This window comes from Cupressus sempervirens, chromosome 10, assembly GCF_028749045.1.
Source record: "Cupressus sempervirens isolate cs-2001-9-10 chromosome 10, ASM2874904v1, whole genome shotgun sequence".
In the NCBI taxonomy this organism is placed as follows: domain Eukaryota; kingdom Viridiplantae; phylum Streptophyta; class Pinopsida; order Cupressales; family Cupressaceae; genus Cupressus; species Cupressus sempervirens.
The window spans coordinates 395,332,987-395,347,358 of record NC_143127.1 but is presented as its reverse complement, the minus strand read 5'-3'; the positions used below and the strand labels follow the sequence as shown (position 1 = coordinate 395,347,358).

The 14,372-nt window shown below is 38.2% G+C and overlaps 2 protein-coding genes across 2 annotated transcripts in view; one reads left to right on the top strand and one right to left on the bottom strand.

The window, feature by feature from the left end:
* Nucleotides 1-14,372, top strand: part of SAR3 (SUPPRESSOR OF AUXIN RESISTANCE 3) — a 117,379-nt gene that overhangs the window by 74,586 nt on the left and 28,421 nt on the right. Inside the window, exon 4 of the mRNA XM_089803035.1 lies at nt 4,315-4,460. Within this exon, the coding sequence (XP_089659161.1) occupies nt 4,315-4,460 (146 nt within the window). The remainder of the gene's footprint in view (nt 1-4,314; nt 4,461-14,372) is intronic.
* LOC149534340 (uncharacterized) lies at nt 450-2,076 on the bottom strand. The gene is made up of 2 exons (XM_089804084.1): nt 690-2,076; nt 450-578 (listed from the first exon to the last, which is right to left on the bottom strand). Exon 1 carries the CDS (start codon nt 2,036-2,038, stop codon nt 1,097-1,099), a length of 942 nt encoding a protein of 313 aa, XP_089660210.1. The 5' UTR covers nt 2,039-2,076; the 3' UTR covers nt 450-578; nt 690-1,096.

Below are 14,372 nucleotides of genomic sequence, written 5' to 3'. Positions count from 1 at the left end.
TACAACAATCAAGATAAATAAATTAAATAATAAATTCAAGGAATTGAGAATGTTAACCTTAAGCTTAATTTTACAAACTTACTTGGGATAGGACCTTTATGGCAAGAGGTTGGAGGTACATGAAGGCTTGCCCATGAAGGTACCACCATTTGATGGCACCCATCCTGCTTTGGTCTGCTATGGCAATAGGGTCGAAATCCTCACCTGAGTTGAAAGCAGCAAATTCACTCCTCACAATTGCCCCAATCTCTGGATCTTGGAATATCTTAGCTAGTGCCCTCTTATACCCATTTGCAACCTCTGCATCTCTAAATGGTGGCACTCTACTTGGAAGGCGAAGTACATCTGCACAATAGTACCTGGGGATAACAAAAGACAATTGAACACTATCAAATATCAATAGCACAAACATTGGATAAAATAAGCACAAACATTTGATAGGAACTCCAGTACCTCGGGGATAGAGCATATGCAAGGAGGTGCAAAGGTGTGGTCATCTTGTTCCATCGATGATGAACAATTTTTTCCACCTTCTTGTAAAGGGTGTCCTCAGGATCATTCTCCCTCCTCTGTATGACCTAAGATATGAAATATGAATAATAATTATAATTAGTGAATATGTCAATTTAAACTTTAGAATCTAGATATCTCTCAAATAAAAAATTGTTGTAAAAGAGCGTAAAACTTACCATTTTAATTTTTTCCAGCATACTATCCATGGAATCATAAATATCCCCAAGGCATGGCTCATCACTATCTGCGAAGCGAAGCATTGCCATTATTGGATCGGTGATTTCCAACACATAACTCACAAGACCCCACCAATCCTCATCTAGTATCATTCTTCTCACATTTAAAGCCCTTGCTGTATTGGAATTCTTCCAAATGCCCCATTGGGGGCTAATGACCATATGCTTCAATGCTTCTTTTACCTTCACAAGTCGTCTCAAGACGATTGTGTGAGAGGCAAAGCGGGTTTCAGCAACCTAAGAACATGTTAAACTCAAGTTAGTAAAACATTTAAAAATTAAAACATGTTAATGTAAACAACAACAAAAATTAATAATTGTGGAATCCAATAATATTCAATTATATATTAAATATAAAAATTTACCTTCAATGACTCCAAGTCCGAGAAACTCCTAAAAATTGCTTGTGACATGTGGTGATTTGTCACAAACATTTGAATCTCTTCAGCTTCCTCATATATCCTTTTCACCCAATCTATTTCGGTGCCAATTGCTTTCATCACTAAATTGAGAGAGTGGACGGTGCATGGTGTCCAAAAGATATGATCATATCTAGACTCTACAATTATCCCTGCAGCCCTGCAAACTTTTGCATTGTCCGTGACCACTTGAACAACATTATCAGGACCCACTGACTCTATGGCATCAATGAGAATGCGTGAAATAAATTCTGCATCTTTCACTTGCCCTTCACAATCAACTGCCTTCAAGAACATTGCCCCCTTAGGGCATACAGCAATAACATTGATCAATGGACGGTTTCTACAATCTTTCCAACCATCCGAAATAATAGACACACCCGATTGAACCCAAAAATCTCTTATTGGTTGAAGTTGAGCCTCTACATTTTTCCTCTCATCATGTAATATGGTAGTGCGCAACTTCTCATAACCAGGCGGTTTGTAACCATGGGGTGCATCATTTATTGCTTCCACCGTCTCCCTAAAATAAGGTGATCTAGCAAAATTAAATGAAACACCATTTGCAATTAAACAACGTCCAATTTTGTGATCAGCAATGTCTCTCTTTTCAATTTGGAATGCCCTATCTAGTGGGCCTCTCTTGCGGGTGAGTGGAGATGGGTCTTCATCTTCATCATTTGTAGTTGGCATAGGCAAAAAAGGATGTGTTCTTGTGTTTGTTTGATCAGATGATGGTGTTGGTATATTTGTTTTTTGGGAAGCACCACGTTTTGCTTTTGCAATTGCTCTATCAGCATCATCTTGCTCTTTTGCTAATGCTGCTATTTGTGCAGCTGGTAATCCCTTCTTATCACTACCTTGACACATGTGAATTCCTTCACCCGCAGGGCCCAAAAAATGTAGTTTTACTCGGGAATAGGAGCTTCTATGTTGTATGTTGCAAAAATTACATTTCCATATGTATGCCCCACCCCCAGGACATTGTGCAACTCTTGTTGTGTGTCTCCATAAAGGAGACCCCTTATCAATTTTGAAGCTTGGTGATGCAGCCCCACCCCCACCCACTGAGCCTTGACTACTCATTGTTCTATTCTTGCAATCTAGAAAAAGTGAAAGAAAACCATGCTTCACACTTGCACAAAAACTTGAAAATTTGGAAAACTAAAAATAAATCAATAATCTCTGAAAGAATTCAAGAATATGGTTGAAATGCATACCTTAAACACTTCTTGCAAGGTATTTGAAGCTCCACAACCGATCTCCTTCGAATCCAAGCACTTGACTTCAAACTAGCAAGTATGAGAGAGCAAAATGAGAGAGCAAAATAGAGAGCAAATGAACTTGCATTGTGATTTAGAGGGTCGTTTTTAGGGTTTAGGGCCTTTAGGGCAAAAAAAAAAACATTAAAAAATGATAATGGGCCCACGTTTTTGCATGTTCCTCCTGTCATTGCCGCGGATTCACGCGGATCCGCGCGTGGATCTGGGCAGGATTCGTAATCCTGCCCGGATCCTCACGGATCCATACGTGGATCCGGATCCGAATCGGACCCGAGCCTGGATCCGGCCTTTTCCAGGCGAATCCGGTAACATAGTTTTATTCCTTTTTGAAGTAAATATTGATATGCAAATTACGTATTCTTCTATAAATAAATAAATAAATGGTCTTTCTATTGAAATTTCATATACAAAATATGCAATTTTTTATCTTCTTGTATGATTGGAATTGTCACCAGAAATCAAACACATGTATTGTTATTAGGAATTGCTGGTTGGCAGTTTAAATGGGTAACAAGCAAAAGCTGTAAATTTCTAATCACAACTTAATTATAATGATAATGTTAGGCTTAATATCTTACTTTGGTGGTTAACTGTATGTATCATTGTACTTACCGCACTTGGTTGTTCAAGGTGCCACTTTTTGGTTTCTTCATATCTGATAGCCTTGGGTTTTGTGCTGATTAACATTTCTATTGTCTTTGACCATGTCTGTCATTTGATTTTACCCCACACTATCAGCTGAAGAACCACTCTTATAAATGCCTCACTGAAGTTTTACATTTTATTGTTTTTCAGTTTTTGTGGTTGCATATTTGATGAGGCATCGAGACAAATTGGTGGGAAGATACTTTTAAGAATATGTTTCTGTTGTAGTGTGTAAATAGGTTGTGATATACAAAGGAACATAGAAGAAGATAAATGGAAATTTTGAAATGGCATCAGTGTAAGAACACAGGTTGAGCACCAGAGTAAGGCACGTATATTGCTCAATACTGTGATCATAATCAAGTTTGATTTAAGGTACATCTTGAGAGTATATACTATTTGGAGGTTTCTCACCTTGTACTTGATGGTGGGAATTCCTTCATCCCCTGCTCCATTTTCTTTGCTTTTTCAAATAGATAAATCAGGGACAGGTGTCTGCCTTACCAGTTACAGGTTTCTGATTTTAGCGTAGGACAATGAACAGAGATTGGCTTGCACCTCACACCTGTATACCTTACAAGCAAAAAGCAAAATGCGAGCACAAAAGCTACATTAATAGATAGCATCGTAGGACACTCAATTTTTTACTAATGCATAAAATTCTTTTTGTTGACTGATAGTGAAAAGTGATCAGGTTTGACAAGTTTGGGAATCCAATTTATAAATTCATACCACTGTGAAATTTCTTTATCAGTAACCTTTTTTTACGTAAACCATCCTTGTCTGGTTTGTGAAATGTATTAGCATACATGGGAAAAAATGCCCTTTTTGATTGGTCTAGCAGGTGAAAACCAAGCCAAGTGCCTTGAGATGTTTGGAAAGTTTTTAAAGCTTTAAAGATGGATCTCCCAAGTTTTGTTAGTTTCTAGAGTTCAGATGCAATAAGCAAGTAAAGCAGTTATAAATACAACCACGATTACTCTAAGTTTCTAACAGTATTAGCTTGAATTGGCAGTAAATCCCAGTGGATGATGAGAAATAAGTTCTAGGATGCTAGAAGGTTTAGAATGTCTTTTCTTTTTTCTTTAATAAAAGACATTGGGCTTCACGAAGCTTGGTTTGCCTATGGCTGTTGCAGTTCTGCTCTTTTAGTTCATGCAAGAGGGTCTTTTGTGTTTACCTTGTTTATATTTTACTAACACTTGCTCTTCAATGCAGCTCAACATTCAGAGATCTGGAAGATTGCAAGTTTTATGGAAGGGAACAAGTCAGAGATTGCTGATTGGGATTTAGGTGCAGGCATTTACATGGACTTTTATACCTTAAGACAATCCTTCCAAGAGAACCATTTGACAGAGGAACTGGTAGGTTGAGATATATGTTTACATGCAATCTGATATTTTATTCTGTTGTTGCTAAGTATCTTGTCCAATAATTTTTATCTAAAGACTTATCTTGTGTGGGACTGATCATATGATATTGCTTTCAGTCTTTGTTGATAGCAAGGATTTCTCAAAGTACCTTTTTTTTCATTTAAAATCTGTAGACAAGTGAGAAAGGGATATAGATTTCCTTCTCTATAAAAATTGAAATATTAGTTTGCTATTTATAATTCAATGGCTTGTATTATTAATTGTAACTTTTAAATTGTTGCAAATTGAGGTTCAAATTAAAAATAAAATAAAATAACTTTATTCTAATGCAGTCAATGCCACTGAAAAGCACATCCAAATGGGTGACTGACTATTTAAGAACTTTAAAGCATTTCTTCGAGTACCTAAATATAATCTGAATGAACTATAAATGTACCATAATACGTCGAGAACATAGAGCTAGTAGAAATACATCACTGCAACAAAAAAGCTTCACGTGCTTGTGGTGAAATAAGTGGAACAAACTAATGCATATCATTGCCAAAACGCGAGTCATCCTTTTTTAGTGCGCTTCACTAAACATAAGATGCTATCTGTGGCAGAAATTGAAGTACAAATTTGTAGTTAGGTCTGAGGTAGCCCTACAAGAATTAACATAGAATATAGGTTCACTAAACATATAATGTAGGGCCTACGGCACAAGATGTTATCTGTGACAGAAATTGAAGTGCAAATTTCTATGCAGGTTTGAGGTGGCTCTAAAAGGATTAACATAGGACATTACATCACTTGACATGTGGTTTTGTATGTCTGTTATCTTGTTGCAGGAGCATCCCATTGTAGCTTATCACATTTCACTGCACAACAACATTTGCTTGCAGCAGAGACACATTGTTTATGATAGCTCATAAACAATATATCCAAATTTCAGAAGTTATGGAGTAGATTGCAGAATGCTATTCCAGTCAGAAGATCACAGCTCAGAGCAGCAGCACTTAGTTTATCAGTAAGGTTTGTGGAATCTTTTCATGCCTTGTGGGGTTCAGCACAACGTATCTCAAGGCAATATGGAACTCAAGGTTTGTCAAGTAGAATCATGTTGAATTTGTCGAACACTCAGTGTTTCACCAGTGGGTTTTGGCTGATCTAGACAGAGTTATTGGATTCTCCAGGACTCTCTGAGTCTTGGTACATTCCGAGTCGAGTGACTCTGGCATGTTTGAGTATTTTAGTAGCTTGCCAGTGATTGGCTTCTTAAAGGGGAAGAAAGCAAAAGTATTCTTTTTGAGGCATTGGGATCTATTAAAACGTATCACATAGAGAAGAGGAATGATTATTGATCAACTATTTCCTGGCAGGACTATGTCTAAATTACCTAAGAAGTGCATTATATATATATATATATTTTAAAACAGGTTCCCTAAACCATTAAACAATTAAAACCATTGTGTCCAATCATTTATAAATACGTAGTCTATATTGTGTAAGTGCTCAAAACAATAACACGATTCCAAAATTAGCAAAGATCATAATTGCAAAGGAAAACATGATTTTTATTGCATAACTAACTAATCACATATTTTAAACCATATCTTTTAGGGGATCCTCACAATGAAATTCACCAAATTGAACTTCCAAGAGAGAGAAGATAAAACAATCTCATTATTTATTTCTCTTTTCTATCTACCCATCCCTCAACATTGCTTTCTTTAAATTACATCCAGATGAACCCATAATACAAAATATCAAATTACAGTTCACATCATTTACAATATGATCAAGAACATCTTCAAAATGCCTTCATAAATATCTACCGAGCATCTTCAAAGAGAACTTTCAATGCCAGACCTTGAACAAGCCTCTAGTTTTGCCGCCCTACCATGTGTTTTGCCACCCTACCATGTGGAACCTAAGGAACCACCCCCCATGCTAGGAGACAAACCATGATCCAACAAGGCAGAACACAATCTAGGGCTTATCCCAAGGGATTCAACAGAAAAAATAAACTAACCATAAGGAACCAAGGCATTAGGGCAAGAGTGAGGGTTGTGACAACATCTAGGTGAGTGTCATCGTACCTTCCTAAGGTGTTGGGATCACCACTCACCTTGGGTATTCTATCCTACTCAAGCAGATCATAACATGCCTTATTGACCTGAGACAGGTTGCATTTTCAAATACAGTGTCCCTAAAATCCAAACACAAAAAGTGCAAGGCATACTTAACAACATCCATGAATAAATGTTTTAGAAAACATTCAGGAAACTAACCAGAATTCATAAAATTGTAAATATGATTACTGAAGCCGCGCTTTTACAGAAACTGCACATCTATTAAGTAGAAAGGCACATATGTTTAGTATAGCTGTGCAAGTATTATAACGGCGAATTTATTTTGCAGAACATTGCATAAATTTAGCAGTGGCTCGCATATGTATTGGCGGCACTTATGTTATGTTTAACTGTGCATATGCTTTGCAGAGCAATATGTTTGTTTTTCAGCTCATTTATTCAACAGATCGACACGTGTTTAAACAGGCTAGCACACAGCAAATAATAGGAATTTATGCAGTGCTGCGTATTGGTTCAGTATAACTGTGCATTTGTTCCAGAATTCACAAAAAAATATAAAGAAGAATGCTATGGATGGAATTCTAGAATTTTTGAGCATGTGAGGGTTCATCTGGGTTGAAACCCCAAACCAGGACCCCAATGTACTCTTCATTCAGGGAATTCTATTCCTAGCAAACTATTTCAGACTGAAAGCCTCTCCCCCCATGATCAAAGAAAATATACATAAAACAAAACTAACAATTCCCCAGAGACTTGCACAATCACTAGGATAAAAATGCAGAGATTACAAGCAGATTCAACACACATAATAAACAATTCCATTCCTATTGCAAAGATTACTATACATCTATTAACATGGGAGAAACGATTGGCCTACTTGTTTTCTGAGTTGTAAGTGGGGTTGTTTACTGATAGGATCCTCAAGTTTCCTGAATCTTTCAATTTTCCAGCAAGTCTAATCCTTTCTTCTTTCCTCCTGATTCTCCCAGGCTCTCCAGTTGCAGGTGTAAAATGTAAATATCTTATAATAATGTTTTTGACTATAGTTTTGTCCTCCTTCTTCCTTATATTAAATTGCTGGGAGTCTCCTAATTTATAGTGTGTTGAAATGATTGCATTGGTTGTGCTGGTTGCAATGGTGCCCTTGGCTAGGGTTCCTATTAATTAAATCAACTTTATTATGTGTTTTTGAAAAATGTTCAATATTCTCATTAGTTGAAAGTTGTCAAGATGATCTTGAGTTTTATTCCCAAAGGTGCCTAATAGCGTAATGGTTAAGTTCTTGTCATCTCCTTCAGGGTCAAGGGTTGAATCCTTGGGCCTTTTATCACATTAGTTTAATCTAGTTTCTTGTTATGTTTCAAGCTCAAGGTATAAATGTTTGAAGAGTCGTGTAGGTGAGTCAGTTGAGGTGAACTTGTGATAGTGGTAGGTTCAATGTTCAAATCCCTTATCATACTTTTACTTCTTTATTTGTTTTTAATTTATTTCATTGATCAGTTTTGCAATCTATTTATGCAATAATTCACATTTAAAACAGCCATAATTCACAACAGAGTTGCATATATATTTACTTGGGCATATATGTGTGCACCCATATATACTCAAGGAAACATATATATTTAAAGGCACAATTGACATTCAATCAAGATAAAATTAATCATCAAGCCAACAAAATATGAACATCCCATGATTCCCATTTGGGTTATTGACTCTCCTATGAGGACTTGCTATGCTCATTGTGCCTAAATGGATCATGGTTCCATCTTCGAATCATTTATGTTATAGAGGCTTAGTACCTTTCCTACACACACCTGCATCACCAATCAATGCACATGCATATCTATACAATCTCAAGATATATCATACAATACTATAAGCATCAAGTGGGTCAGCGGGGCTAGGATTCAACCAAACCAAAAATCCTCATTAAAACATGTAAAGTATATGCGTGTGTGTGTGTATATATATATATATGTATAAAAGAAATGTATCTCTAATAATCTCATGTAAAGTAACATCACATCTACTATCACTAACATGAAAATATAAATCTGGTACAAAATAATTCTCAAGTCAAGTCGCTAGGGTGGTACTACATCCTCCTCCCCTAGGACTAAGGCTTTCTCCTGAAAGCTTGCAAATAAATATGGATAGGATGCCTTTTATCTCTCCGAATCCTCCAAGGTGGTTGAGGTCTCATCATTGGGGTCCCAATAGACCGTGGCCTGCTCCACATTACGACCCTTGAGGTGTAGGGTTCTCTGCTGGAGTATGCGCACTGGCTCCAAAGCCAACTGCCCATCCGCGACCTGTAAGGAATGCCAATCCAAAACATGAGAAATATTAGGAATTTACTCTCTAAGCACAAATATATGAAAAACATCATGTATATGAGCGAGGCTAGGTGGCAAGGCAAGCCGTTAGGCAACAGGTCGAATCCCCTCTAAGATCTCAAATGGTCCAACAAACCATGGTGCTAACATTAGATCCCTTTCCATATTTGATTGGACTCTTTTGTGGCCTCACTCTTAGGAAGACTTTGCTGCCTACTGCAAATTGCTTATCGGTCCCGTGGGGATTTGCATATTTCTTTTGCTTGTCCTGTGCTGTCACCAAATGTTCCTCGATCGTTTGTACCTGCCTTTCCCTATCCTGAAGCATCTCTGGCCCCAAACTCACTCTGTCCTCGAGGTGATCCCAACTCAAGGGAGTGTGGCATGGTCGCGCATACAAGGCCTCAAATGGTGTCATGCCAATGGAGCTATGATATCCATTGTTGTAAGAAAACTCCACTAGATATAGGTAATTCTTTCAATGACTCTGTCGATCCATCACATACATCCGAAGCATATCCTTGAAGCCCTGATTTACTCTTTATGTTTGTCCATCTGTCTCTGGTTGATAGGCTGAATTGAAGTTTAGTTGAGTACCTGGAACCTTTTGTAGTGATGTCCAGAGCTCAGAGGTGAATGCAAGATTTCTATCAAAAATAATCTTTTTAGGTATGCCATGAAGTTGAATCACATCCTTACTGAAAACCCTGGCAATTGTGCTAGTTTTATAAGACGACTGAATGGGAACAAAATGTGCTACCTTTGAGAGTTTATCTACTACTACAATGATATCATCGTGTCTTCAAGGTGTCAAAGGTAAGTCCATAGAGATAACATTCCATTTCCATTTGGGTATAAAGTGGGGCTATAAGAGACCTGTCGGGTATTGATGTTCTGCCTTCACCCTTTGGCATTCTAGGCATATGGCTACAAAATCAACTATATCTCTTTTGAGGCCTACCTAGAAGTACAACCATCGCAAATTTGCGTGCGTCTTCTTAACTCTTGGGTGTGCTTAGTAGGTGCATTTTGTGTTTTTGATAGGATGAACCCGCCAAGCCTCTCAAGTACGTAAATTCTTCCCTAGTGTCTCAAAAGCCCATCTTTTTCCAAGTGATAACCAATGGACCTTCCTTCTAGATCTGTTTCAGAATCTATTGCTATCTTGACTTCTTGATACCACCTTTGAGAGGGTAGTCCTTGCAATATCTGGTTGTGTAAATCAATATTGAGGTGAAGGGAGGAGACTTCATGCCTTCGCCTACTAAGGGCATCTGCTACAACATTTTCTTTTCCTTGGATGTACTTTACATTGAAGTCATATTCACGTAGGAATTCCATCCACCTTTGCTGCCTTTTGTTGAGGTTTGGTTGAGTGAAAATGTATTGCAGGCTCTTGTGATCTGTATGTAATTCATACTAATGTCCAAGGAGAAAATGTCTCCATCTAACCAAGGCATGTACAACTGTTGCTAGCTCTAAGTCATGGGTGGGGTAGTTGAGTTCATGATCTTTCAATTTCCTAGACTCATAAGCAATCACTCTTCCTTCTTGCACGAGAACTGCCCCTATGCCTTCTAAGAATGCATATGTACATACTACAAAGTTTCCTTTTGGATCAGGCACTGCAAGAATTGGGGCACTACACAATTTTTGTTCAAGGCATTGGAATGCTGCTCCACACTTCTTTGACCAAATAAACTGTTTCTCTTTCCTTTGGAGGGAGGTAATTGGATGAGCAATTTTAGAAAACCCCGTCACAAATCTTTGGTAATATCCAACAAAAACCGTAAAGCTCCTTACTTCTGAGACGTTAGTAGGGTTGGCCAGTCTACTGTCATCTGTATCTTCGTGGGATCAACCATAGTTGGAAAACTCGCCAAGCCCCACAAAGTTTAATTTGGAAAAACTCGGCCATTTTTAAAAAAAACTCGGGAACCTAAAAAAAATGCTAAAATTTAATTCAAATTTTTTTTTTTGCAAATTTCAATGAGAAGATGCATCTAATGAGTTAATTAAAGAGAACACAAAAGAAAAAAGCAAGAGTTTAGATATATATAAATGCATAGTGGGTACGAAATCGCATTCTCATGCGGAATGTTGATGGTAGGAAGCAGAATAGTAAATAGTTTGTGTCAAACTAGAAATAAAAACATCATTACAATCACATCTTGCTCTTCCTAGCTCTACTAGCATACTGTAATTCTCTATTTTACATAATAAATATAAGCTTTTTGCCTTTTGTTTTTCACAAAAAGAAACAAAAAAACAAAAAAACAACAAAAAAAAATTAATATATTTAAAAAAAAAAGGAGTTTTTCTGAAAAACTCACCAATTTTTTGCAAAAACTCGGCGATTAATTAGTGATTTTTCACAAAAACTCGGCAATTTTTTCTCTAGCGGAGTTGCGATTAAGTCTGGGAAAAGCTCGCCAGTCCCAAAAACTTGGTGATTAGTAGAAACTCGCTGATTTTTCGGCGATTATGCCAACTATGTGATCAACTAAGATACCTTCCCCAAAAATTACATGCGCCAAGGTAAAGAATCTCAGTCAATCCGAACTCACACTTCCATTTCTTTGCAAACAATGAATGCTCCTCCATAATGCTAAGTACCTCATCTAGGTGCTGCAAATTCTCCTCCCAAGTTCTATTGAAAACCAGGATATCATCAAAGAATACCAACACGCTCTTGTGCAACTGTTTTCTAAAAATATGTTTTATACATGATTGAAATGTGGCAGGTGCATTAGTGAGCCCAAATAGCATAACTAAGAATTCATAATGTCCATAGTTGCATTGGAAAACTGTCTTATGCACATCCTCCTCACGAACCCGTATTTGATGGTATCTAGATCTAAGATCTATCTTCGAAAAGTAGACCGCCCCATGTAGTTCGTCTAATAACTCATCAATGTGAGGAATAGGGTACCTATTCTTAATGGTCCTCTTGTAATCAATACACATGCGAAGAGTACCATCCTTCTTCACCAAAACTACCGAAGAAGCAAAAGGACTGGAATTGGGTCTGATGTGTCCCATGTCTAAGAGTTCCTTAATCATCCTTTCTATTTCCTCTTTATAGTGCCTGGGGTGACGATAATGAGTGGTAATGATGGGTTTGGCGCCCTCCTCTAACTCAATGATATGCTCAAACCCTCTATCTGGGGGATTACTCGGTGGTATGTCTTCAAAAACCCTCTTGTGCTTATCAAGCATTGGTTGAATGTCAACATGAAGTTGCTGTCCTGAATCTAATGAAGCCTTAGAGGAAATGAAACAATGCGCTGCCCACTCCATGTCATCGTCCCTCATAATACCTCCATCTTGTGAGCTGAAATCAATATGGGTTCACCCTTTGGCATGGCCTTGAGAATCACCTATCGGCCATCCTGTAAGAATTCTAGCTACATCTTATCATGATCAATTGTGTGCCTATCGACTGTCTGTAACCACTACCTACCCAACATGGCGTCTAACCCATCCAAGTCAACTACATAAAAATCTGCCTCTAAGAGATAGTCATCAAAGTGAATCGAGAGCCTTGGCACTTTTCCTATGCACTTAATCTATCACCTTTTGCTACCCTAACTTTGAACTCGGGTATATCATCAACCTGTAACCTTCTCTTTGATACTTGGTGTGTGCTTATGAAATTATGGGATGCACCTGTATCCAAAAGGCATACAATACGCTGCCCTCTAATTGCACCCTACAAGCGAAAGGGGTGACCTGTGAGATTGCTAGAAAGGGAAGCTATGATAGGAGACTGTCCTGGAGTGGAATCCTTCCTTTTTTTAGGAGGCTGCACCTCGCTGTCTTCCTCCTCGTTGCCGTTAACATCGCTGCCCCCTTTTTATTATCCTCCTCTTTCGAGAGAACCTCGACATAATGTATTTTACCTTTGCCAAGGCATTTGTGATCCGGTGTCCATGGCTCCCTACAAGTAAAGCATAGCTTCTTCCTCCTAAGTTCATTCCGCATCTCAAAGTCCAATCTGGGAGGGGAAGTCTTATGCTGATTCTTGTTCTTTTGGAATGAAGTAGATCCCTTATAAGGTTTCTTAGGAGGTTGTAGTATCGAAGCAGGTGAATTCAGAGCATGAGTGATCTTAATAGCATCATCCAAACTGCTTGGTTTAAGAACCTTAACCAAACCTCTAAATATGTCCTATAAACCTTCTATGAATAGCATTACCTTGTGCTGGTGCGTCATATCCGAAACCATAACCAAGATCTACTGAAACTCATCAATGAAGTCATCTAAAGATCCACCCTATCGCAACTGCACCAAATCTCTATAGTAGACCTCAATGTCCTTGTCAAAATGAATGATCAACTTAGAGCTGAAAGTCGCGTAAGATGTAACGAGACCATGATCCTGGGTGATGAGTCCATGGTGCCACCAATCGTATGCTGCTCCTTCTAAATGCATCGTGGCAAATCTAATGGCTTCTGTTTCCGACATGGGTTTGAGATTTAGGATCGTGTCTAACTTGTGGATACAAGCCCTAGCAGACGTCTTGTTGCTGCCATCAAAATTGGGAGAGAGATAACTTGTTCATGGTATGCTTCAAGTCTCTATTCGGTGCCCTAGGCCTCCTGTCCTGTTGTGTCCTTTCTGACTCCCTTTTTTGATTCATGTATTGAATAAAGGTCATATTCTGTTTAATCTGATCAGGGAACAGATCCCATTCATCGTACATAGCCATTACATTATCCAGAAGTAAGCCTGGTGCCTCGAGTTGTGCTACCTCTTCCTCGACATTATTCTTAGCAAAAAAGGGCATCAGTGGCCAATCAGTGTTCTGTGTGGGGGCCCTAGCAACTCGGGGTGATCCTACCACAGTACCACCCCCACTCTGATGACTCACTGCTCTCTTGCGAGTTGGAGCTAATTGCTGCATAGCACCTGTAAGCTACTAAAGTGCAGTAGCGATATTATTCTGTCCATCTCTAATAGCCCACAAAGTTTCCCTCACTTCTCGTCCCTGTTCATTCCCATTGTGTGCCATTTGAATGATTTGTACCTGTTCAACCTGTTCAACCTTTTTTGCTTGTCCCAAGGGTTAGCTCCTCATCAACTGTATAACTGTACTCAATATCAATCTAGTCTGAGGATCTTGCCTGTTTAGGTTGGATATGACTAAAATTATAAGGTTTCCTATTCATGCCTATCTGACATTTTTCCTGTTTTAACTAGCCTGCAAGTTCAATAATTTACCCACAAGTTGGCAAGTCTTGTGGCTCTGATACCACTATAATGATCCAAACCCGTACAACAAATAACAAATATTGATCTAACTTAATTTATTAGTGGAAATGATGACGCTCAGATTTGCCTTTTTACCTTTGAACTTCCCCACAATACAACAGAACAACAATATAGTAATGTGTTTACACAAAGGAGAACTAAAGATTGTAATGTGCTAACAAACGCATTAAATCTCTATAGTCAGTTTCTCGAGTTGTATAACACAATGTATAACTAGCAAC